The sequence below is a fragment of the Poecilia reticulata genome, linkage group LG12, assembly GCF_000633615.1.
Source record: "Poecilia reticulata strain Guanapo linkage group LG12, Guppy_female_1.0+MT, whole genome shotgun sequence".
In the NCBI taxonomy this organism is placed as follows: domain Eukaryota; kingdom Metazoa; phylum Chordata; class Actinopteri; order Cyprinodontiformes; family Poeciliidae; genus Poecilia; species Poecilia reticulata.
This window is the reverse complement of record NC_024342.1, coordinates 8760549-8783697: the sequence shown is the minus strand read 5'-3', so window position 1 is coordinate 8783697 and position 23149 is coordinate 8760549. Positions and strand designations below refer to the sequence as shown.

Sequence of the window (23149 nt, the reverse complement as noted above, 5' to 3'; positions counted from 1 at the left end):
TCGCTGGTTTTCACAGCAGAGATCTCTCTAAATATGTTTCTATTTTCTTTTATTTTTTTTGCAGCCACAAACATTTTTATCCAGAACAGCGAGGAGCAGGGTCAGCTGGTTAATGAAGTTCGCTTCCTTTGGGAACAAAATCAAGTGCTAAAAGAGCAGCTCAACGTGGGATCTCGAGGTCAATTTGCTTTCGAGTTGTTGATCGCTCATTTTAGTCCCAAAGGCTCCTTTACAAAACGCCTTTGTTTGTTTTTTTTAGACAAGCAGAAGGAGAACGAGAAGCTGCGCGAGACTCTGGCGCGGCGGACAGCCAAGCTGGAGCAGAGCAGGAAGGAGAGTGAAGTTCTGCGGAAGGAAAACCTCAGACTGCAGGAGACGCTGGAGCAAAGCCGCCAGGAGAACGTGCTGCTGCAGAAGTCCCTGCAGGCCAGCAGAGAGGAGCTGCAAAGGTTCAACACTGACACACTTGAGTCATTTAAAACGGTCGTGTGTGCGTGCGAGAAAGAGGGTGAGCTTGGTGATGGTGCGTGACCTCCTGACCCCAGGGCTACTGACACACTTCAGTGAGACTGCAACCCAAAACCAGGAATCGAGTTTGCTTTTAGATCTCCTCTCCCTTTCTACCACTTATCACTCCTGAGTGTTTGGCTTTCAGTTCAGTTTCCACTCCTTTTATATATAAACTATATAAATTACACCCTCTGAGGTTAGTCCAAGCATATTTCTAGTCATAGTTGAATCAAAGTATTGAGACTCATTCCTAGTTTCCTCCCAGGTTGCAGTGTGAGGTGAAGCTCCAGAGGCAGCAGCTGTCCGACTCCCAGCATCTGCTGCAGTCGCTGCGAGTGGAGCTGCAGGTTTATGAGAACATCCAGAACGACTCCAGCCAGCATGGTAACCTGCACCTGTCGCTCAGATTCATTACGCTCTTTGACAGATATCAGTAGTTAACGTATTGGGTCAACACGGAGCCTGTCTCAGCCGTTAACCTTCCTCATGCAGTGCAGTTCGCTCTTCTCTTGGCTTTCTGTGACACCTGCGGTGTTTTCTCTTTGTTTCCCTGTCAGAACGGCGTCAGGAGTCCCCGCATCCTGTCCCCACCTCGCCGTCTGGCTCGGTGAACCTCGGAGAGCTGCTGTCCGAGATCAGACACCTGCGGCTGCAGCTGGAGAGGAGCATCCAGACCAACACGGCGCTGCGCCAGAGACTGGAGGAGCAGCTGCTCAGAGGACCCGGTCACTCTGAGACCATCAACATCAACTACCTGCTGTCGTCTCCAGGTGCGCGCAACGGCAAAATTAAATAAGCTAGGGCCGGGCGATGATTCGATTTTTTAGTTTTTGAAGCTGAATTTTTCTAAAAAAACAAATTTGTCACCAATGCACCCCTCAGGTTTCCGTAGTTTATTGTGATGTTAGCCCGTCCAAAGCCCATCATCTTGTCTAATAACTGTGTTTTACAGCTTCTATTTATTTGGGCTTTGAATTCAAGTCAAGTTTACGACAGAATATTTGGACCAGACGAAGATTTTTTTTTAATTAATTGAAATTGTATGACAATAAAGTGGAAATAAAACAAGAATAAAGTGATAATATTACAAGAATAAATTCTAACAATTATTTAATTTTATTTTCTCCTATTTTTTCTAGTATAAAAAAATCCTAGATTTTATTTTTAGGCCTATTGCCCAGCCCTAATATAATCACACAGGAGATAGGACATGAAAACTCCAGGTTTCTGCGTGTGTTGTAGATGAAGCGGGCCGGCCACCCGGTCGGGAAGGCTGCGATCCTCCACTTCTATCCTTCCAAAGCCGCGAGCAAACCAGCGTCCATCATGGTGAGACAGCCTGCCCGGTGTTGGCACGATACTTCATAACACTCCAATCGAACCTACCGTTATCGTTTCGTTTATCGTCCCAGTCTCCTCAGAAGTGAAACATCAGGCTCAGTCGTACAACGACGCCGACTCCGTCTGCAGCAGCTCCGAACAGAGCGTCTCCGGCGCTCCTTCCCGGTTGGTCCCGGGCCACCGGATGTGGGCCACCCGCAACGGGCGCCACGTCTTGGGTCTGATCGAGGACTACAACGCCCTCCGCAAGCAGATCTCAGAGGGGAGGAAGCTGTCACGGAGCATGGACGCACAGCTGCACGAGTGCCTGCACTCGCTCAGACAGCAAGGCTCCGACAACCAGGTAGCGACCGGACCGTCGTGTGCTGAAGCTTCTCTAGGAATGACACAGTGAGACCAGAGGTTTGGTTTTCTGTTTTTTTAGACAAGAGAAAAGCAGCAGTTGAAGAGTTTATCCAGCAGCAGCAGCACCATGCAGCAGGTGCTGGAGGAGGCCGGCCGGCTGCTCAAGCTGCTGTGGAAGGTCTCTCTGCCGGCTGCTGGCCCAGCAGGGGGCAGCACCGACAGCCAGCAGGTGGGAACCGGCTCACACGGTGTGAACGCTCTTGCTAATGAAGCTCCTGAAGACCCAAACCTCCTCTGCTCTCCCCCGGATCAGGATGAGCTGCTGAAAAACGAGATCGCCAGGCTGAAGAGCAGATTGTCTCAGCAGGAGAGGATGCTGAGCGGAACCGTGAAGCGCCTGCGGACCACCAACCAGCTCAAAGAGGGGATGGAGAGAGTCATCATTGACCAATGTAGGACTTTCTTTTTTTTTTTAGATAAAATTAATCAAATTAATTTAGATTTAATAATAATACAGTCTAGAGTTACTTTTAGGATTAACTGACACCACTTGTGTTTCTTAGATTAGATTTTTTTTTTTTTTTTGAATCCAAAATGTATATTTTTGTAAACCCTTGATTTAATTTTTCTGGGTGTGTAGAACTTTCTTAGTGTATAAATCGGTTTACGATTAATCAATTACTAAATTAGTTGACGATTATCTCAATAATTGATTTATCAGTCTTTTTACCGTATTTTCCACACTATAAGGTGCACCTAAAAGCCTTCAATTTCCTCAAAAGCCGACAGTGCGCCTTATATATGGACCAATATTGAGCCACAACAGGTGTAGCAACTACGGTAAGCAGCCGCTGACTTCATTTTCCCCCGTAGAAGAAGTGCGCGGTGCATGCTGGGATAGTTGTCAGAATGCTGGTTTGTTAATAAAGTTTGATAATACATTTAAAGCAGGGGGGACGGAGGGGCGGGGGAAGAGAGACAGAGACTGCAGTGGCAGCGTGTCGGTTGGTCTGTGTTACCCAGAAAGCAGTTGGGCACAATATTGCAACACCGTGAGTGAAACAACGACTGGGGCAGCTACTATATAAAGTACTCCGGGATCATTTCTTTACAAATGTGGATGTGTAATAATAGAGTATGGAACAAATTTGTAACCCAAATTGAAGCTCTATTCTATGAGCCTTATAATGCAGTGCACCTTATATATGAAAAAAGTTTTAAAATAGGCCATTCATTGAATGTGCGCCTTATAGTACGGAAAATATGGTATTTTACAAGGCCAACTTAATATAAGCCGTTAGTTCACCATTAAAACCCTGTCTCTCTCTCTCTCTCTCTCTCCCAGTGTCTCTGACTCATGGAGTGTTGAAGAAAGCTCGGGGGAATTTAGAGGTGAGTTCGCTCTCTGTGGTTTTCTCTGGCGTTTCGTCCTCGGTGGTAAATTGTCCTTCAGTGAATCGTTCTTCTTTGTCCCTTCTGTGACGTAACATTAGACAAATTACTGCACCCTCTTTGGGCAGAAAGGCCCGTCTGGAGGAGCAGGCGCAGGTCAGTGCGGTTGGGCTGCAGGCCGAGACTTTGCATGAGTTTCATGAGGTGGAAGCAAATTGAAAACTCTTAGTTGCAACTGCAGACTTTAATGTGTTTTATTGGGATGTTATAGACCAACACCAGACAGAGTTCGATTATGAAGTAGACGGAAAAGTTTTTCATAAATAAAAAAAATATCAAGTGTTCATTTTGTTGGCTAAACAGAGAATACATTTGTGGACGTTTTTATTTACTATAAAAAGCATGTTCCTTTCAGAATAAGTGAACTTTATGCTGGTCTTTCACATCAAATACCACTACATTAAAGTTTGTAGCGTGGCAAAAAGTGAAAGCATTAAAATAATAAATAAATCTAGTTTTACGACCTAACTAAGATGTAAAACACCATAAGAACACAGATGAGTTTTAAAAACCCAAATTTATATTTCCCATCATGGTAAGTCACCATGTAATTTTTTTTTTCTTGGATTGGCATGTTTCTAGAGCTTGTCTTGCATGTTTGCAACCAAATGTTTTATTTTTTCCTCCCCCTCCCTGTCCCTTAACTCCATTTCATATGTGTTCCAGGAGGTCCCAGTCAGTGTGCAGTAGTGGAGGCTGAGCAGAGAAGTTTCCCTGTTTCCAGTCTGACTGCAGACAGAGACTCTGATTTATCAGATGGAAACGGCGCCGCCTCTTCGCACTGCAGCGACTGAACCCAACGTTACCCAGCCTTCATGTCCTGCTGTAAAACCGTCACCTTATAAATCCAAGCCTTTTTATACCTGAATTGCACAACCTTTGCCTTTATTTTAATCGTGGTACTAAAGCTGTACAAGTTTATTTTAAAACAGTGCCTGTATAAATAGCCATCCTTGCATTGCAGCAAAAATATTTTCCTTTATCTTTTTTTTTTTTTACATGACAAAAGTATTTTACTACTGTTTTACCTGGTGTAGGAGCTACTGTGAGACAAATATGTTCAAATGCAGTAAAAAGTATCATGATGATGAATCCAGGAAGTCTGTTTGATTTGAAGGAAAAAAACGACCCCAACTGTGGTACAAAACTCCCTTTAATAGCATATACATTTTTGTTTGAAAGTACAAATTTTGGCCAACACTTCCAAAACAAGAGCTAATTTTAAAAAAAGAGTTGAACAAAGTCATGCAGATTACATTTAAGTAGCACTTGAAACTTTTCTAGTCATAGTGACCTATAAAACTAGGCCTGGGAATGAAGGACCATAGTCAGCGACGGATGAGGAACAGCACCAAGATCCCTATAGACTCAGTTCCTCGTCAATATAAACCAGTTTGAAAGATATCAGGCTGTCCTCAAGTTTAATATTAAAGTCAAATGTTTCTACGCCTTGAACCACAACTGTTCACTTCGAAATAGGGCTCGATACTAGAAAAGGTTTCTTCTGAAAACATGTACGAAATGTGGCTTTTCGTAAGTTTTATCTTTGCACAAGTCTGACGAAGGCCTGGACCAGTTGGATGATGGGTTCCTGACCTTCGTGGCTCGCCTTCGATCCGGGTGTGGAGGGTTTGGACTGGAGGGAGGGGAGGTTGCCACTGGCTGGGGACGATGGTGATCCCCTCCTGAAGTGGCGTGACAGGCTGGAGAGAAGAGTGCTCTAAAGTTGGACGGGGAAAAATCGTTATTTAGGGATAACTTTTTAAAAAAAATTTAATTGAAGAAACTAACACTAATGAGAAAATGTAAAAGGGATTTAGATTACCCATCAAATTAAATATTGTTACAATTATAGGAGTGCTATCCTATAGCCACTAGGGGGCAGCAGCGAGTGGATGTTGACGCATATTTCACACAGTCCAAGAATCATTAGAAGCAGTAGACTGCCATCTAGTGGACGCATGCTTACTATCAGATACGAAATGACCTATTTGGTATCTACAAAGCTAATTTCATGTGTTCTTTTCAAGTTAATATGTAAATAATTTAATATTAGTTTGATGGCAAGAAATTCCTCAAAAATGAAAAACTTTTTAAAAACAGGCAACATACAAATTATACAATATTTGAATAAAGTGGGACCTAGATGTTATTAAAATGTTCGGAGATTAAAACCTGCATAAAATCTGCACGTTAACACAAGCGCAGTGTGAGAGCTGGAGCCCGATGGGCGTCACGGCCAACAGGGTGGACGTCTCACCAGTTCAGAGCTGAGCTCCTGTTTGAGCCTCTGTTTGTCACGAGGAAGGATGGCTGGATCTTTGAGACAGCGGAAAGCCTGAGAGATCAGGACGTAGAAGCAGTTCTCCATGGTGAACATCAACAACGACCTGAGATCCAAAGAAAATGTCACAAAAAATTATGTGAATAAGAACCTGAATCGATTTTATTGCATGTTCATAAACTGCAAAAGAAAAAAATAGCTTTCACTTACTTAAGAGCCTGGATTTCCTCCAGTGAGGCCAGCGAGGCGATGCTCAGAGAGGCCGGCTCCTTCCTCTTCTCCATCTGAAAGTAAGCAGCACTAAGTCATCGTTTTTTAACTTTTGGTTGATCGACGCGGACCTTTGCGGCGTCCCGCAGCCCACCTCGCTCAGCATGCCCAGGGCCACGTTGATGGTGGCCAGCAGGGTCCCAAATGACGGCGCCACGTCCGGGTCGAACGCGGGATTCGTGAAGCTGAGCACAAACAAGGTCCTGTACTCAGCCAGGTCCATACACTGAGGAGCAAGACAGCCACATTGTTAACATGTTATGCTTCAAGTATCATAGCTCAACGTAAATAATCAAGTCTGGTCATTTTATTGTGAACTCTTTGAGGGAGTGACCTGGTCCAGCAGAATCTGGCAGCAGTCTGGAGTGAAGTGTTGCAGGGTAGCCAGAGTTTTACTGAGGATCTTCAGCAGGCTGCACTGAACGGCCAACAGGGCCTTCTGCTCGGCCTCCTCTCTCTCTCCTCCTCCTCCTGATGATGATGATGATGCTGCTGCTGTTGCTGCATCTTTATTCAAAGCCTGTGGCGGTCGCTGTGTCCGGGTGCCGGCGGGCAACGCCTCACCATTCTTAGACTGAACAGAAAATGCACATTTAGAGATGAAACATTATCTTCATCTGATTTAAAGTAATAAAAACTCTCAGATCTTAACCTGCAGGTAATGGTGGAGCATCTTTTTGCTGTGGAGCAGGTAGGTGCACGTCTGGCACAAGTAACAAAGGTTTATCTACGGAGAGAACGACAAGAGAAATGGTGAATGAATTTTAAGAGTTTGCGGTTTTCGCTGAGGCTGCGATTCCCGCCAGACTTGCCTGCACGTCTCTGAGCAGACTGGGGAGGTGGAACTGCCACTCCTTGCAGAAGCTGGAGAGCTGCAGCAGAAATCCCACGGTGTGATCTGCCTCGTCTAAACAGGACAGGCTCTGCACGGTGCGCACCGCGTTCAGACACTGAGCGGAGAGGAAACACAAGGCGGGGAACTTCCTGTGATCCAATCTCAACTATTTTAAATTATATAGAGGAAGCTGTAGCAGCAAAACTACAGCCGTGAGCCTTTTCAGGAAGATGTCGTAGCGACGACAAGCTAATCGACAGGCTCGCAAACGGATGACATGGATTAGAATGCTATCAGGGGTCCGACCTGCAATATGCGTTCCTGATGCACTCCGACGAAGTCCAGGGCTTCGTTGATGAAGTTGTAGCGAAGCGTCTTGAGGAGGCTCTCCATCAGAGACATGCAGAGGCGGTAAACGCCCGGCCAGCAGGCGGAGTCCTGCGACTTCCGAGAGAAACTCTGAGAAACACCAACCATCTGGTTATCAGAAAAATAACGCAGCTCTGAAATCTGGGTTAATATCAGGGCTGTAGGGAAATCTACATAAAAAATAAAAAATTTAAAAAAAGTTAACTAAAATTGTGAGACCGTCTTATCGTCTACGCTGAAATGTTCCAATACGATCTTTTCTATAAAAAAATAAAATAAACATGAAAAGTTTCTCTGGCTGAAACTGCTTATTGTAGGGAGACTCACATTCTTCAAATCCTGCCAAAAAAAAATTATAGACTGAATCTATACTTTTCCAGTTTTTTTTAGAAATCCTCTACAATAACTACAAGCTATTCCTTCAACGTAAAGTCTGCGTTTGGTGTTTTCTTTTTTACCTGCGATGTGCCGTTTGAGGAAACCTCATACACGCTCAGCAGGGGCAGGCAGATGGTTTGAATGACGCCTGCTCCAGCAACAGCTGCTGCCCCCTAAAAAAAAAAAAAAAACCCCATTAAAGACACCCCCTCATTAATTTAGACTACGATGGCACAGAAATGAAGTGTTGAGGTGTAGAGATGTACTTGCGTGTACCTGGGGAGTGCGGGCCAGCGTCAGCAGCAGGTGGAGCGCGGCCTCGGTGAAGAACAGGTTGTGTTTGCAGCGCAGGCTGATCTCCACGGCGCTCAGCACCGACGGCAGGACCGGGACCCTCCTCATCACCAGCACCCAGTGCTCGCCGTCCTCATCGCTGCGACACAGCTCTTTGGCCAAGTGCAAGGCGAGGACGCACACCTGGCCGAGCAGGGAAAGAGAGACAACGACGCACGCTGAGCTGAAAAAATCCAAAACCTTCTGGACGGAGAGAGCCGCTCTCGAACGGGACGCGCGTTTCTCTTGCTCACCCCGTCTCTCTGGTCCTTCTGCAGACCGCGGGGACAGTCCGTCTCCATGCTGTCCTCCTGCTCCAGCAGGTCTCCCGTCTGGCTCATGTGCCGGGTGTTGTCGATGAGCGCCAGCGCCTCGTCCTTCACCGTCTCGCATACGGAGAGCAACAGCTGGGGCAGCTGGGAAATATCTCCGCCTGGTTGACCCATCATGCAGATGTCAGCCACTGAGGAACGTTTGACTCAAGTGCAGACAAAGAGAAGGGGGACGGTTTTGTACCGTTGAGACCCTGAATCTGAAGCACAGAGATGAGTGCAGAGAAGATTTTGGCTTTGGTCCGGTCCATCATCTGCTGGTCGGCCTGCAGGACGCTCTCCAGGATCAGGGTGAGGGGCGAGAGGATGTCAGGAGCCGCTGCCACCACACTGCGCACAGAGAGAGGAGTTCGATCATGAAACTTCATGCAGAGCAGCCGATAAATATTTAAGCAAAATCTTTCACCTGCAGGTACAAGAACCTAACTTGCCACAAATGTTCTTACGCTGGTTGCTTTTGTGTTTGAAAAATTCAAGATGGCAACCAAGAAAAAATATTTTATTACACTAAAATGCCAACTTTCTATGTCAAATAATTTTCAAATCATAAATTTCTAAACAGAAAAAAAATAACGCTAAACACAGAAAAAAATAGCTAAAGCTAATGCTAAACCAAAAATTTCTTTTGCAGAAGCTAATGCTAACCGCTACATGCATTAAAAAAAAAAAAAATCGGAAACAAGCGCTAAACCTAACAAAATTAGCTGAACCCAACACTAACTGTCTCTAAGTCTGAGTCACAGATTTCAGTGAACTTCCAGGTGACGACTGGCGTGACATTGCAGATTTGGCGTCTGACTTTGCTACATATTACTACTTTAAAGTTGTAAGAACAGGATGAGCAAAATCCAAAATGCATTATATGACATAAAGTCGATCCAAATCATGAAAATGGCGAACGTTTTACGGTAACAACTGTTTTAAAAAGCTCAAAAACGGCAGCCATCATCTAAGAAGCCATCATGAAATTCAGGTGGCTAATGGGGATTATGAAAGACAAACGACCTGAGGCTAATTTTGACACTTGCATTCACATTTGAAAGATTTGTTACAGTAAGACGCAGCACTACGTAGAAGATGCCAAACACACCTCCTCCACTGTTTCAGGAGGATAAGCAGGAGCGTAGCCATCATGGATCCCAGACGAAGACAAGGCAGAGATGTGGGTGTGGTGAGCTGCAAATCAGGAGGGAAAATTAGAACTGGATTAAAATGAAAAAAATAAAAAAAGAGTTTCATGTCACGACTTACAGCAGCTTTAGTCCCATCTAGAACATCCATAAACAGCTTCAGTTTGGTTGAATCCTCTGTCAGATGCATCACGTCCGCCTGAAAACATCAGAGCACGACGACTCAGATTTGATGTTTCTCTACAAACTATCCAAATAAAACGGATTTCACCAACCGATTTACAGAGAAAGAAAAAAAAAAAATCGGTATTAACGTAACACACATGGGTGGTGGAAAGAATCAGCAGCATCCGCCACGCAGAAATCAGCATCTGTGTCTCCGGGAAGCAGCAGATGCCCTCCTCCTCCGACTCTGCCACGTGACACACCAACGACATCACATACTGGGACCAGTAGTCATAGCGCCGCGCGTTGGAGAACTTTTGAAGCCCATCCTTCAGAGACTGCTCCAAAGAACCACTGTAACATCACACACACACGCACACACACACACACGCACACACACACACACGCACACACACACACACACACACACACACACCCACACAGGGCGTTTTTACACTGCAAAAGGACAAAATACTACCAAGTATTTTTGGTCAAGTTTCTAGGGCAAATTATTATAGTGCACTTGAAATAAGTTACTTGCAAGCAACTTTTCAGCAAAATACAGGAGCTTGTTTCAAGTCAATAATTTCTTAATATTGATGGAATAGTACTAGTTCCACTGGCAGATTATTTCACTTATAATGTGAGAAGTGTCTGACTTGTTATAAGTGAAATAATCTGCCGATAGCACTGGCACTTTTTTTTTTTTTAATCGATATTAAGGAATCATTTCTTTAAACAAGTTCCTGTATTTTGCTGAAAAGTCACTTGTGACTCATTTCAAATGCACTAAAATAATTTGCCCTAGAAACTAGACTTGGTGGTATTTTGTGTTTTTACAGTGCAGGATTGATCATTTGACTGATGTTGGCACAGATTCGGGTCGACCAGCTGACCTGACGACGTAGTAAATCTCCAGACCGATGATCTTCATGACGAATGCGCAGGCCTCCAGGACGCATGGCTGTGGATAAATCAAACAAGTCGGGTAGTTATGAAGTAGTTGGTTCAGAAAGGTGAAAACGGGATGCGATTTGTTTATTTAACAAAGACCTCCGTGGCGTCCGACGGCGGGGTGAGAGTTCCAAAAAGAGGCGTCGTCAAATTTTCCCAAAATCTTTCCCTGCACAAAAAAAAAAAAAAAAAAAAGCACCATGAGATTGTTCCACAACACACACTCACAGTGAAATCAGGTTTATTTTAGCTGTGTGTTCTCACTTTGTGCGGAGGACGGAGATGGCGCTGTCTCTGCGGTCCTGCCACAGCGCCAGGAGGAAAGCCAGCGCTGCGCGGTGGAGCAGCGGAGGACACCAGTACTTCCCCTGCTGCTTGGAGTCGATCAGCTCCAGCACCACGTGGAGGCAGCTGCACTCGCCCACCAGAAACTCCTGCAGGTCCGACACAGAAACGTTTTCAATCTAGATGCTCAGCTGCTAAAAAAAATAAAAAAAATAAAATAATAAAAGAGTTACGCCAGGGTTGCGTACCTTTGACCCCTCGTTTCCATCTTTGACCTCCAAGTTGAGGAAGAGTTCGATGAGGCCGGGCTGGGTTTCCACGGCCACCGTGAGGAACTCCAGGATCATCACCTTGATCCTCATGTCCTCCGTTTTGCTCTGCAGCCGAGCGAGGAAGGCGTCCCTGATGGCGGCCGCGTCGTTGCCGAGGCAGGCGTACACCGACATGGGGGCCACCTGCAGAGGAAACCAGTTCCTTAGCGATGTAAGCTAGTGATAAATCGATGAAAGGCCCGAGGAGGTCTCACCGTGGCGAGCCTTTTCAGCAGCTGGATGGCGAGGCGGGGCAGAGCTGGATCGTGTTTGTGGTAGATGTATTTGGCGAGGACGACGACGAGGTTGCTGCCGTGACCGCCGTGCTGCGTCAGCGCCTGCTCCAGCGGGGACACGCCGTCGGACGGCGGCTTCAGGCGGATCACGTTGTTTGCGACGGAGAAAGCCAGTTTGACCGTCTGGATCAGGATCTGACCTGGACCCTCAGAGCCACAGCTGTAAGAGGAAACAAGATTAGTCACCAGTTTAGGGGACAAAACAGCAAACAAGCAAAATAAAAAATAAGGGGGAAAAAAAAGGTGGATTATTAAAACGAACATATTGAAATGTTCACCTGCTGGGCTGAGCAGCCAGGACGACGTCTATGGTGTCCACTCCGACGGCCATGATGTTGACGACGGCCTGGCCAGCCTCTGTGTTGGCCAGGCTGTAGATGCAAAGGGATTGCAGGGTGGGAGTGCTGCATGTCAGAGAACAAAAAACAAATCAATCAGCTAAATTATCTCGAAATTAGTGCACATCTTATTAAAGTATTTAATATTGGTAAAAAAAATAATAATAACAGAACTTTGGATGACCAAACCATGCGCCAACCAGGGCTGGTTGATATGGTTTAAGAATAAAATCTCTGATTCTTTATGTCAGATCTCGTTTTTATCTGTTTTGCTCACTTTCTTTTGGGAGAAAACATTTTCAAAAAGTAGCTTTAAATTCAATCGTCCCTTCTGTGAGCTGTACGATGGCATCTCAGGGCCAGGTTATGACAATTTCTGTTCAATTACAAGAATATAGTCAGTATTAGCAGAAAAAAAGATGCAATTTTACCAGAGAAAAAATTTAGTTATGAGAAAAAGAGCTTTAACGAGGACAAATGTAGCCAGGATCTAATGTGAGCAGCTCAGTTCTGGTGTTGTTTTGCCTCAAAGTTTTGCTTTGGATAATAATGTGATGTTCTAAAACTTATACCAAAGTATAACTTTATAACTTTACAAGCTCAACATTCCTCATTTTAATTTGATATTTTTTGTGTTGGATTACTCATAAAATTATGACTTTATTCTGCTAATATTACCACATTCTACTCGTAATGTTTAAAAAAAATAATAATCTTAGCGTGACCCTAATACTCCATCAGAGAGTTGACCTGAATTCAAAGTCCAAAACAAATCAAAGCTGTAAAACTCGCTTGTCAAACAAAACTGTGGGTTTTGAGTGTGCTGACATCACTCTGAACTATGGAAACCCAAAGAGTAAATTGGTGGAAAAATAGTCCCTACTTTCCAAAAATGTAATCTTCAAAAACTAAAAATGTTTTTAAAAAAATGTATTTCGCTCTAGTGCAAACTCTGACATATTCCTAAATCCGAGCGACCGTATGGGCCAGCTCTCTGAATCAGCAGAAAGCTGTGATGATATTTCTGAACTCCATCCGTACCTGCCCTGGTCCTCTCCTTCTGGGCTCAGGTTGAGAATGGCGTGTATCAACTCCAAAATATAGCAACCTGTAGAGACGCACACGAGTCAACTTTTACTCTGGTTCCTCTGTTGCTCTTCCAGTGCAACGTCAGGGAAAACAGGAAAGCTCACCTATTCTCTCTCTGACTCCATTGGTGGTGTAGCGCCACTTATGGTACGTCGGCAGCATCTCCTTTAACACCAGCAGCACGCAGGGAATCAGGCCTTTGCTCTGGGTGTTTCCAAGCTGCCCCTGAAGGAGATAAAAGTGAAGCGGTGCATTACTAAAAACCAGAACTAAGACTCGGATATTATGCTTTAAAAAATAAATAAATAACCATTTACCTTCACCAAGGTTGTAATGAGACGAAGGAAGGCGACCGTTACAGCGTACTCTCCTCTGGGTTGCTCAATCTGCACCAGCAGGTTGCCGTAGTTACCTGCCTTCATCCCCTCAGCACTAAGACAAGAGAAATACTAGTCTGATATTTTACAGATTCATCAAAATTCAATCTGGTTTATTAGGGGTGGTGGTTACCTGATACACTGGGCCATGTTGGTCAGAGGGTTGGAGGCAAAGGGGAGGAAGCCAGTGTGATGCAGACTGGACCACACCTGAGAGGAAATGAACACGGTTCAATTCAATTCAGAAATACTTTATTGATCCCAAAAGGGAAATTAAATCATTAATTCAGATTCTTCAAATAGTTACTATAGATAGTAATGGCTGTTGGCAGAAAATATCTCTCTGTAGCAGTCTGTATTACAGCAAATCTCAAGAAGTCTCTGACTGAAGATACTCTGTCATACACTTCTTCCACAATGCATTCACTTTCAAGCATTTTCAAGGTACGTTTTCAAACTTTTCCAGCACCACACTTGGCAATAAAAACTGTACAAATAAACTAAAAAAAAAGACATTTCAATTCACTATTTTATATGATTTATTACTGTTATTAATAGTATATTATAACAGCATTCTACATTCTGGGATAAAGTGAACTAAAACATAACAAAATTTTATGTTTTGAAATGTCTTTCGTGTTAATGTATATTAACACAAAAGACATGCTCAAATTAAATGCTTAAACACAAGAAAGTTACAAAAAAATTCCCAAAACTGTTCTCGCTACACTTTCTGGCATTTAGTAGGCCTGTCACGATAACAAATTTTGCTAGAAGATTAACTGTCTAAAAAATTATTGCGATAAATGATCATATTGTTTGACACTGATTTAATGGAAATGACTAATAATACATGCGATTTCCTGATATATGCACTTTATTTTCAAAAGAACACATAACACTGGAACTGATAAACTAAATAAACAAAACAACCAAAAACAAAAATAAAATGGATTCTCAGTCTCCATGAACAAAAAACGTACTTGAATAAAAACTAAACAACATAAAGCCAAAGTGGAAATAAATACTGCATTCAACCAAAAAGTGCAGATTATGAAGTCTGTATTGCCCTTCAGTAATCTCTAGGTTTAAATAGAGAAGATGGTCACATCCGACTACCTAATGCAGTAGTTCACACTACACCATTTTTTGCCCCCATCATCCCCTTATGACAATCTTAGATCGCTGACCGATCTAAGATTGTCGCTGGTGATTTCGTAACCAATCATCCTGTAGTGTGTGGTGTGTTGCGGTAGATTGTCCTGGCCGCTTTGATCTAAATCAGGGGTTTTCCCCAACTGGGAGCTTAATGCAGCCTGTTGAATGTGACAGGTAGCCAATCAGAAAGTGCGGATTCTCCTCGTGCTTTCTGAGGGGAAATTACGAAGGGGAATCCCAAACAGCTGAAACGGAGCAACCGAGATGATATATGCTATCATTAATGTTTATTCAACATTTCGTGCAAAGAATATAGAAATGACAAGGGGAGGAGTTGGAGCCAAATTGCTACCGCAGTTGATGAACCCGGTAAGTTTTCAGCTGTTCTTCGTTAACATGACATAAATAGGTTATAATGATTTTCATTCAGTCAGGACTTTACGCTGACTCTAGCCACATGCATCACAGGTAGATTGTAGTAAAGCATTGATTAATGCCTGGTTTTAAAATGAGTTAACTGGACTTTTAGCCATTATTTTGTGCCCATGTGGTTGAACACCACACGACACGACAAACCCGATCGAACGGTTGTACTTAGGATTTCTGTCTGCTAATGTGTCTCTCAGGTTTTGAAAATGGGCCGACAACTCGTGTAATGTGCGCTGGACATTAGACTAAGGAAATGAGGAAGGGAGGGTCAGTGGAGAGCACCGGAGTTGAGCCTTTTTTCATTCAGTGTCATCAACAGAAAGAAAAAAAAGCAGGAAGAGACGATAAAGACGATAATTAAAATGATGTCGATAGGTTTAATTTATCGTCCGATTAATTGATTCATCATTTATCGCGACAGGCCTAGCATTTAGCAAATAGAAATAATCTTGGTCATTTTAACTGACCTAAAACAAGGGAAGTTTGGTTTAATTTAACTTCAAAACTGTCAAAAAATATGTGTGTCATTATTAGGCCTTATTATGAAATGATCTGGTTTAAACTGTAAATAACATTTAACCAAATTTAGGTTTTTAATCAAACTCTAGACTGCACTTAATAAACAAAACTGTGTGGTTTAGAATATGAAGGACTTTCAAGGTCTATATACAGGTGTCAACCAATTCCCAAACTTTGAACAGACCCAATTGAAACAGAAGCATTTTCAAGGATTTCAAGCCCCTGTAGAAACCCTGATGAAGGCAAGAAAATGAGAGACGAACGACCTGAACCTCCCTGCTTCAATCATACACACCTTCCCCGGCATCCTGGCAGCCAGCACAGAGAGACAGTTCACACAGGAGGCGATCACATCCACCGGTGGGTTGATCACTGAAGTCAACCTGATAAACAAGACAGGTGCAAGATCGAGACTATAAAAAATAATAATCCTAACCTACAAGTTTCGAGAAGTTTGTCTGACGTTAGATTACCTCTGCAGCAACATGTAGATGCGTGAGGTGAGAGGCAACAAGCAGTCGGACACGGTCCAGTCGGTGCTGATGATTTTATGGACCAGATCCAGGATGGGCTTCACGCGCGCACATTGAGCCAGGACGTCTAGAGCAAACAGGTTTACAATGCTGAATAAATTAGACGGCTGCAACACACATCCCAAAACTTGTTTTTACGTAATTAACTGTTTTGAATAAACTAGAAAAACCGTTTGATGACAAAATGCTGTGAATGACTCCAAAACAGCAGATTGTTTAAATTCTAGCAATATAACAATCAAATCTGGATTTCAGTTTTGACTTTAAATAATTAAGTGGTCAGTAAAGCAAGTTTTTTTTAAAACTTTTTTCCCCCCCCCCCCCCCCCCCCCAGGAAATCTTAAGGCTGCATTTAAACAAAAAGGTATCGAGTCCTTAAATGGACATATTTTTCAGTAGGCTTATATGTCTGCATTAAACATTTTTTTCTGTTTGTATTGGGTATTTTCACTGAAATATACAATGCTGTATATGTGAGATAACTATATAAAACTCGTTTCATTATTTTAATTATATTTCAATACATTAGGGTGCATCAGTTACTCACAAAAATGAACTGCAAATGAAACAAAACTAAATCCACTGAAGTCCAAAGAAAAACATTAAAAAATATGTAGAAAACCAGGTGAGCTTCTGATCACAGCCACTTTAAAAAATTATAAATATACACATAAAAAAATTGGAATAGCTTAAAACCTCTCCAAAGTACTTAAGAATGATGAATTGAAAACTAATTTGTTGAAGGATTTGTTGATTTGAAATTACACTTTTAAGTGTAATTTCAGTGTAAAAAATGTTATGTGTCATCACTGGCAATTCTCCATTTGTACCTAAAGTTTCTTAAGTTGACTGGAGCTGGACTAAAAAAACAAAAAAACAACAAAAGTTCATTTAAGATGCTTCAAGAAGTTTCCACTTAGGAATGTTTTGGTTGATGTCAAAGTGACACTTTTGGCTGCTTTGATATTCTTGAGCCCACACTAGGAATCTTAAATACAGACTAAAAGCATCATGGCTGAATGTTTACTGTGCTTCCAGCCTGTCTGACGTACCTGCAGTGGAGACGACGTGCAGCAGCATCTCCACCTCGCAGGTGAACAGAGTCCAGGCACTGTAAGAGTAGTCCCACCTTACCATGTAGCCCTGTTCCCCTGCAATCACCACCTGGCCCAGTGCTCCCTGGGGCATCCACAGGTTAGCCTGTCCTGAACCTAAAGAAAGATGATGGGATGAAGATGCGCTTATTTATAAACTATAAATGAGGTTAAACATCTCTGTATAAATGTGAACCGAAACAAACCCAGAGGATAGAGGAGTTTTGGCGTCTGTCTCCTCCACAATGTCTCATCGTCCTTAGAAATAATATCAATGGGTTTGTGCTTGTAAACTTGTGTGTAGAAGGACATCTTGTCCAAGAAGTTATACACCTGCCAAACACGAGCATAAACACTGAGGCGTCTGCAGAAAGAGGGGCTGCCGTACATCTGGTCAGGAAGGCATTTTACCTTCTTTACAGTCGACTTGTTCGACACGAGCGCGGTCAGCAGCTGCAGCAGAGGTCCGATCTTGTGAGGGAACATCCCAGCTGCACTGTCCAGGATCATCCCTAGTCCCCTGTTTGGCTTCTAGATTCAAATTTAGACAAACATGACGGATTAACAGCAAGAAATACACGGGTAGCTTTATTTTATTTCTCTCCCTTTGGCATTTTGTCTCACCATTTCCCAAAAGACTTCAGCTAAACTGGGAGCGGAGAGAACCTCGCAGGCGGCATCGATCAGGTGAGAGCCCTCCACACCGTTGGCCTGCAGCAGATTACAAGAGAGCCGGTTACCGACACACACATCAATTTGTCTTAAACACATAAGCGCCAGACAGAACCTGTAAGCTCTCTTCTTCAAAAGACGTGATCACGAATGACAGCAGGCCGTAAATACACATCTTGGCTGTGCTTGCTGTACACTGGAAAGGCAGAATCAAAAAGATGATTTAGAAAATTAAGTTACCTACACAAGGGCAACTACAAAAAAATGCTCAACTGTTTTTGCATGTTTTTTTTTTATCCTTTTGTGATGCATAATTTTTGCCATCTTACATTATTTCCTGAGACTCCAAGCCCCTTCAGCATCAATGAAAGGTACTGGAAGACGCCCAGCTGCAGCGCCGTGTTGCCTATCCTCCGGATCACAGGGTTGGACTCGTCAGGTCTGAGGGTGTGCCTCAACAGGACCCAGGCCAGCAGAACTGGGCCGTGATGAGGGATGTCCCCAAAAGTCAACAGCAGTTGATCCATCTCCTGGAGGAAAAAAGGAAAAAAAAATACAGATATCACAAAAATAAATTAAGAAAACTTCTTCCCATAAATTCACTCTGCTCGTATTGTGGGGGGGGGGGGGGAGAAAAGAAAACTGATTATCTCTTTTTCAATTAAAGGTTTGTGTCAAACCTTAATGACGTCAGGAGCCCCGGAAAACTGGTGCTGCTCTGTGCAATCCTCCAGAGCGCACTTGTGCAGAAAGTCCATGTCCATTCCCTCTACCAGGATGAGAGAGCTCAGGTATCTGCCAGCCGGAGAAACACAACAAATCAATTAAAACTGCATCAAAAGGAGCAATTAGAAAACTAATCATGAAAAGAAATGGCTTTTATTGATGTGGAGATTCCAAGTAGAAGTAGTTGTGCAGCAAACAGATAAAATCAGATCATGTCGTGCGTTTTTGTTTTAGATGTTTACATTTCATGAAATTGCATAAAACTGGTCAATATCATATCAGCCGATGCCGACACTGTCGACCTACCCAATTCTGTCAACCAGTGCATCCATGCTCTTGTCGACCAGGTGTCTGTTGGTCTGCCGTAAGCCGAAGCCTTGTTCTTTGAACATTTTGGTGAAGTTCAGAAGGTCAGACGGGCTCATCTCAAAGTAGGCGTAGTACAGGAAGATGATCTCCAGCAGCAGAGACTGCTCTCTCAAACACTGTATGAACCACCGGGAGACCTGCCGCTCGGTCTGAACAAAAACACAAACAACCCAGACTGGTACTTATAAAAAGAGGTCACGCTTCGCTGAGCGTTTTCCACATACAGCGTGTTGCAAGTATTCATGTCACAAAATGTTTTAAATACAAGATTTCAATCCCAAATAGTTAGAACAGCAGTATTTCTGGTCTATTTTCTAGTGCAAATATCTTAGTATGCTTGAAATAAGACAAAACTAACTCACAAGCACTTTTTTCAGCAAAACATGGAAGCTTGTTTTAAGTCAATTATTTACTTAAAACAAGGTATATCTTGCTGAAAAGTTGCTTTTAGTCACTAACTACTTTGTGTTGGCTTGCCAGACGAAAAAAAAAGAGCTGTGAAACACCCTTACCATGAGGTTGCCGTGGGTTTCCCATGTCGGCGCTTCGGCCTTGAAGAGATTCTCAAACTGTGACTGATAGCTGCTCACCAGGTCTTTCTCCAGTTTATTGACACAGTTACTGTACTCGGTCTACACACACACACACACACACACACATAAGCAAACACCTGAAGTTGAATAAGACAACCCACAACCTTTGTCATGATGAACGATCAAATATGCTTGTGACCTCTCACCCGATAGGGATGACGTTCATCCTGAAAGTACGTGAGCAGCAGCAGAACACATCTAAGCAGACACATCCGCTCCTCGTAATAGTAATCAGCTATCTGTGGAAACAATTACGGAACCAGTCGGATTTCAAAACTGCCATCAGGAAAGTTGCAATTAAGCTGCCGACTTGTAGACTCACCTTTAGAAGGAGTCCCTGGCTTTGCCGCTCATCCTTTAGAACAACCTGTAGACACAAATTTGTATTAATCACCACCACTAATACAGTAGTTCTTCTTCTTTATGTCATGCGATAAAAACAAAATTTAAAAAAACTGATGGAGAGCAAAAAAGAATACTTTTAAGGAATCTCGGGTTCCTCTGTAGTCCTCTTGGAGATAGCATTGTAAAAGCTGCACACTCTGCTGCTCGTCCAGATTCTGTGAGATTTATGAACACACGTCTTAGCACGCGCACTGAAAACCGACGTGTGCGTTTACTCAAAGAAAACTGAATTCGTACCAATAATTTACTGATCCTAAAGCCAAAGTCCTTCAAAGGTTGCGCCACATCTTTCTTCTCCTTCACTTTCCCAGCAGAGGATGGGCTACAGCAAAAGAAGCTGACAATTACTCTTTCTGTGAATAATAGTTGAATGAATGCGACGTGAAAATACCTTGCTGTATCTACCTGGGTGGCTTGTAGTAACCAAGTCCTTGATGCAGTCTGTCCCAGTGTCTGTCAAGTTCTCCCTCGATCTGAGCCTGCGACAATCCAAAACAAATGTTTGTTTTTTTATTTGGTGTACACGTTACCAGAAATAAAACTGATAAATTAAATGTTCAGCAAGGTCACAAAAGTACAGAGGAGGCATACCGGCTCTCTCAACGCAGATCTCCCCAGCAAAATTGTCCATAACTCTCGACAGCTCCTGAAAAAAAAGTGAAAGTGGTGTATTTAGGCAAAGCAATGCAGAATGCAGTGCTAATGCATATCAGCAGCACTGAACTGTTTTCAGTTTTTATGCTCTGAACATTTTAGGAATTTTAACAACTGAGCTCTAACAGCTTAGTTGGTGATCGAATCACCAAGATGTGTTCTTGGTGATTTGATCATCACTTTGAGAATAAGTTTCTATTTGAGCTACACATTATATCAAATTGGATTGTGTTTACAAGATTGTAATCACAAAGAAATCCTTAGATGCATGCAAATTCTGCCTGCAAAAAAACCATATTTGTTCTTTTGGATAGACTTTTTTGTTGCAAATGACTGGTTCTAACATTCTAAACAACATGCTGAAATTAAATTAAACTGATACCAAAAATAACATTAAAATAAGTAATGGAGACATGCAATGTAATGAATATTGTTGATTATATAATCACAATCATTGTAATCAGAGTTACTTGTCACCCACAGCATTCTCTTATAAATATAATAAACCATTTCAAATGCATTTCAAATGCAAACATTTTTATTTAAAAATGATTTCCTTTTTCAAACTCAATTTTACACATATATATAAATACAAAAGTCATCTTGTAGAGCAAATATGTCTACTGCTTAACATTTAAAATATGCAAGTCACAAAAACCGTGAATAAACACAAACAACATGGAAAAGGCATTTGTTCTCCAAAGGGTTCTTAACACAGGCTTCATCACGGCCATTATCCCTAAATAAGATCTATTCATAAAACCTCATGGTGTCTGTGCACACATACATAAATGGTTTTCAGTTAGTAAGTAAGTAGATCAATCTATCCGTACTGACATTTATGTCATGATAACTCAAAACCTTTAAATAAAATGCAGGTGGAAAAAAATATATTTCATAATCACAAATATTTATTATTCAGACAAACAGGACATGAAATAGTCTGAAAACATTTTGTTCAATTTCACTTTTCCATATATTCTCTTAAAACAAGAAACATACTATTAAATTGCAAATTGCTGAAGACAAAATAGAAACCACGGACGGAACTTTGAGATGGCCTTTTCATCATCCTGTTTAGCACGCTCATTACAAGTACAGCTATTAAACTATACTCCACATATGTACAAAAATAAATCTGCTATCGTTTTGATCTGGCATCATTAAGCCTAAAAATGTTCTATTAGATCAAACTAATAAATTGTGACAGTTAAAAGATTGGCTATTGAATTCAGTTCTCAGATCGATCTTCAAGCTGTAAAACTCTATACATTATTTTACACTTAATTAACTTAAGCTAACTTCGTTGTCATATCTCTAATCAACTGTTCCGTTACTTTGTCCATTATCACATAACTTTATTTAATCCCTCACGAGAAGTGATAGTTGTTGAAGATAATTCAGAGATAGTTTAATTTAAAATAACTTATTTGTCCCTTAAAATAACGAGTAATTTCAATAGCTGACGTTTGTAGTTTTTGTTGACATGCGGCGCCGCGCCGGAGAAAAGCCTTTCAAACGTTAGCAGCAGTTGCTAAGCTAACTAAGCGTGGCGCTAACTGTTTAAAAGACGAACAGTCAAACGCGTCGGTTACCTTGAATTAAAAGTTGACGCTATGTTTATACATGTTTGCTCTCCAGTAGGTTTTGTTAAGTCTTCAGACCTTATTAATGTTAAATGAAGTATGCGTGGCTGTTACTACCTGACGCTGATCTCTGATTCCGCCATCTTCGCCTCGGCCCTGTGATTGGTCGGTGAGAGCTGGCCGTCACATCAGATTCTTCTTCTGGAGCCAGCGTTCAACTTCAGAATTGCTCTACTGCCACTTTCTGGAATGAGATTGTTAGGTCAAGTAAAGCCTCCCCGTGATCTTTCGCACGATTTCATGATATAAACTCAGTAATAAAACACAGTTCTCTCCTTTTTATCTAGAGCTTTCAACGAAAGCAAATATTCCATCTTAATTTCAAGATCCTGGGTTACTTTGCAGCCGCATAATCTATTTTAGAAAGTTATATACCTTTTGAATAAACACACATTTTAATTTTTACTAAAATCTATTTTCAGAGTTGGAAAATGTTATAAAACATAAAAGAACAATAAATCATGAATGTTAATAGCACTTGTATATTTGCAAATGTCAGCTCTCTGTTAAGATAAGTTAAATTTTGGATCTGAAAGTTCTTCTCCATCGCCAGGCACACTCTCAAATGAGATTTAACTAAATATCTTATTATTTTAGTAATATTTTATTAATATGTAATTAACAAGCCCTATAAATACAGTAATTCAAACCCGAAAAACAACAAAATGCTAAAGGGAGACGTGTGTTTTGAATTATTTTTTTGTTAGAGAATATATGTTTCTCGAGTCATTCGTGAAACGATCCTTGAATACACGAATAAGCTCTGATGTAACAAATAAATTTAGGGGAAGAATAATAAAATAAAGTAAATATCAGGCGCTATAATCACATATCTTTTAATTTTAAAAATATGTTATTGTAAAGTTTTATTTTAAAGCCCAACTTGTATAAAAATTATACAATATTTTGCAAAATTAGTTTTTAAATCTTCATAAACTGGTTATTATTATTATTATT

The 23149-nt window shown here is 42.0% G+C and overlaps 2 protein-coding genes across 2 annotated transcripts in view; one reads left to right on the top strand and one right to left on the bottom strand.

The window, feature by feature from the left end:
- Positions 1–4740, top strand: part of cdk5rap2 (CDK5 regulatory subunit associated protein 2) — a 37394-nt gene extending 32654 nt beyond the window's left edge. Inside the window, exons 42-52 of the mRNA XM_017307717.1 lie at positions 65–178; positions 260–449; positions 776–894; positions 1068–1280; positions 1753–1839; positions 1923–2194; positions 2276–2425; positions 2510–2648; positions 3542–3588; positions 3690–3744; positions 4315–4740. Of these exons, the coding sequence (XP_017163206.1) occupies positions 65–178; positions 260–449; positions 776–894; positions 1068–1280; positions 1753–1839; positions 1923–2194; positions 2276–2425; positions 2510–2648; positions 3542–3588; positions 3690–3744; positions 4315–4442 (1514 nt within the window). The 3' untranslated portion in view covers positions 4443–4740. The remainder of the gene's footprint in view (positions 1–64; positions 179–259; positions 450–775; positions 895–1067; positions 1281–1752; positions 1840–1922; positions 2195–2275; positions 2426–2509; positions 2649–3541; positions 3589–3689; positions 3745–4314) is intronic.
- A 43-nt stretch (positions 4741–4783) lies between these two features.
- nup188 (nucleoporin 188) lies at positions 4784–22338 on the bottom strand. Its single transcript, XM_008423687.2, has 43 exons — positions 22250–22338; positions 20484–20538; positions 20298–20371; positions 20130–20214; positions 19967–20047; positions 19810–19854; positions 19634–19726; positions 19407–19526; positions 18832–19043; positions 18480–18594; positions 18129–18329; positions 17915–17995; positions 17752–17838; positions 17539–17658; positions 17334–17460; positions 17086–17244; positions 15974–16100; positions 15796–15883; positions 13528–13604; positions 13335–13449; positions 13122–13242; positions 12970–13036; positions 11869–11994; positions 11510–11750; positions 11232–11438; positions 10963–11132; positions 10798–10867; positions 10641–10708; positions 9903–10098; positions 9701–9778; positions 9540–9625; positions 8634–8779; positions 8372–8550; positions 8061–8261; positions 7865–7957; positions 7344–7496; positions 7015–7152; positions 6855–6929; positions 6537–6776; positions 6297–6428; positions 6143–6216; positions 5909–6038; positions 4784–5368 (listed from the first exon to the last, which is right to left on the bottom strand). The coding sequence occupies exons 1-43, from the start codon at positions 22273–22275 to the stop codon at positions 5189–5191; spliced, it is 5259 nt and encodes a 1752-aa protein (XP_008421909.1). The 5' UTR covers positions 22276–22338; the 3' UTR covers positions 4784–5188.
- Between the last annotated feature and the right edge of the window lie 811 nt (positions 22339–23149).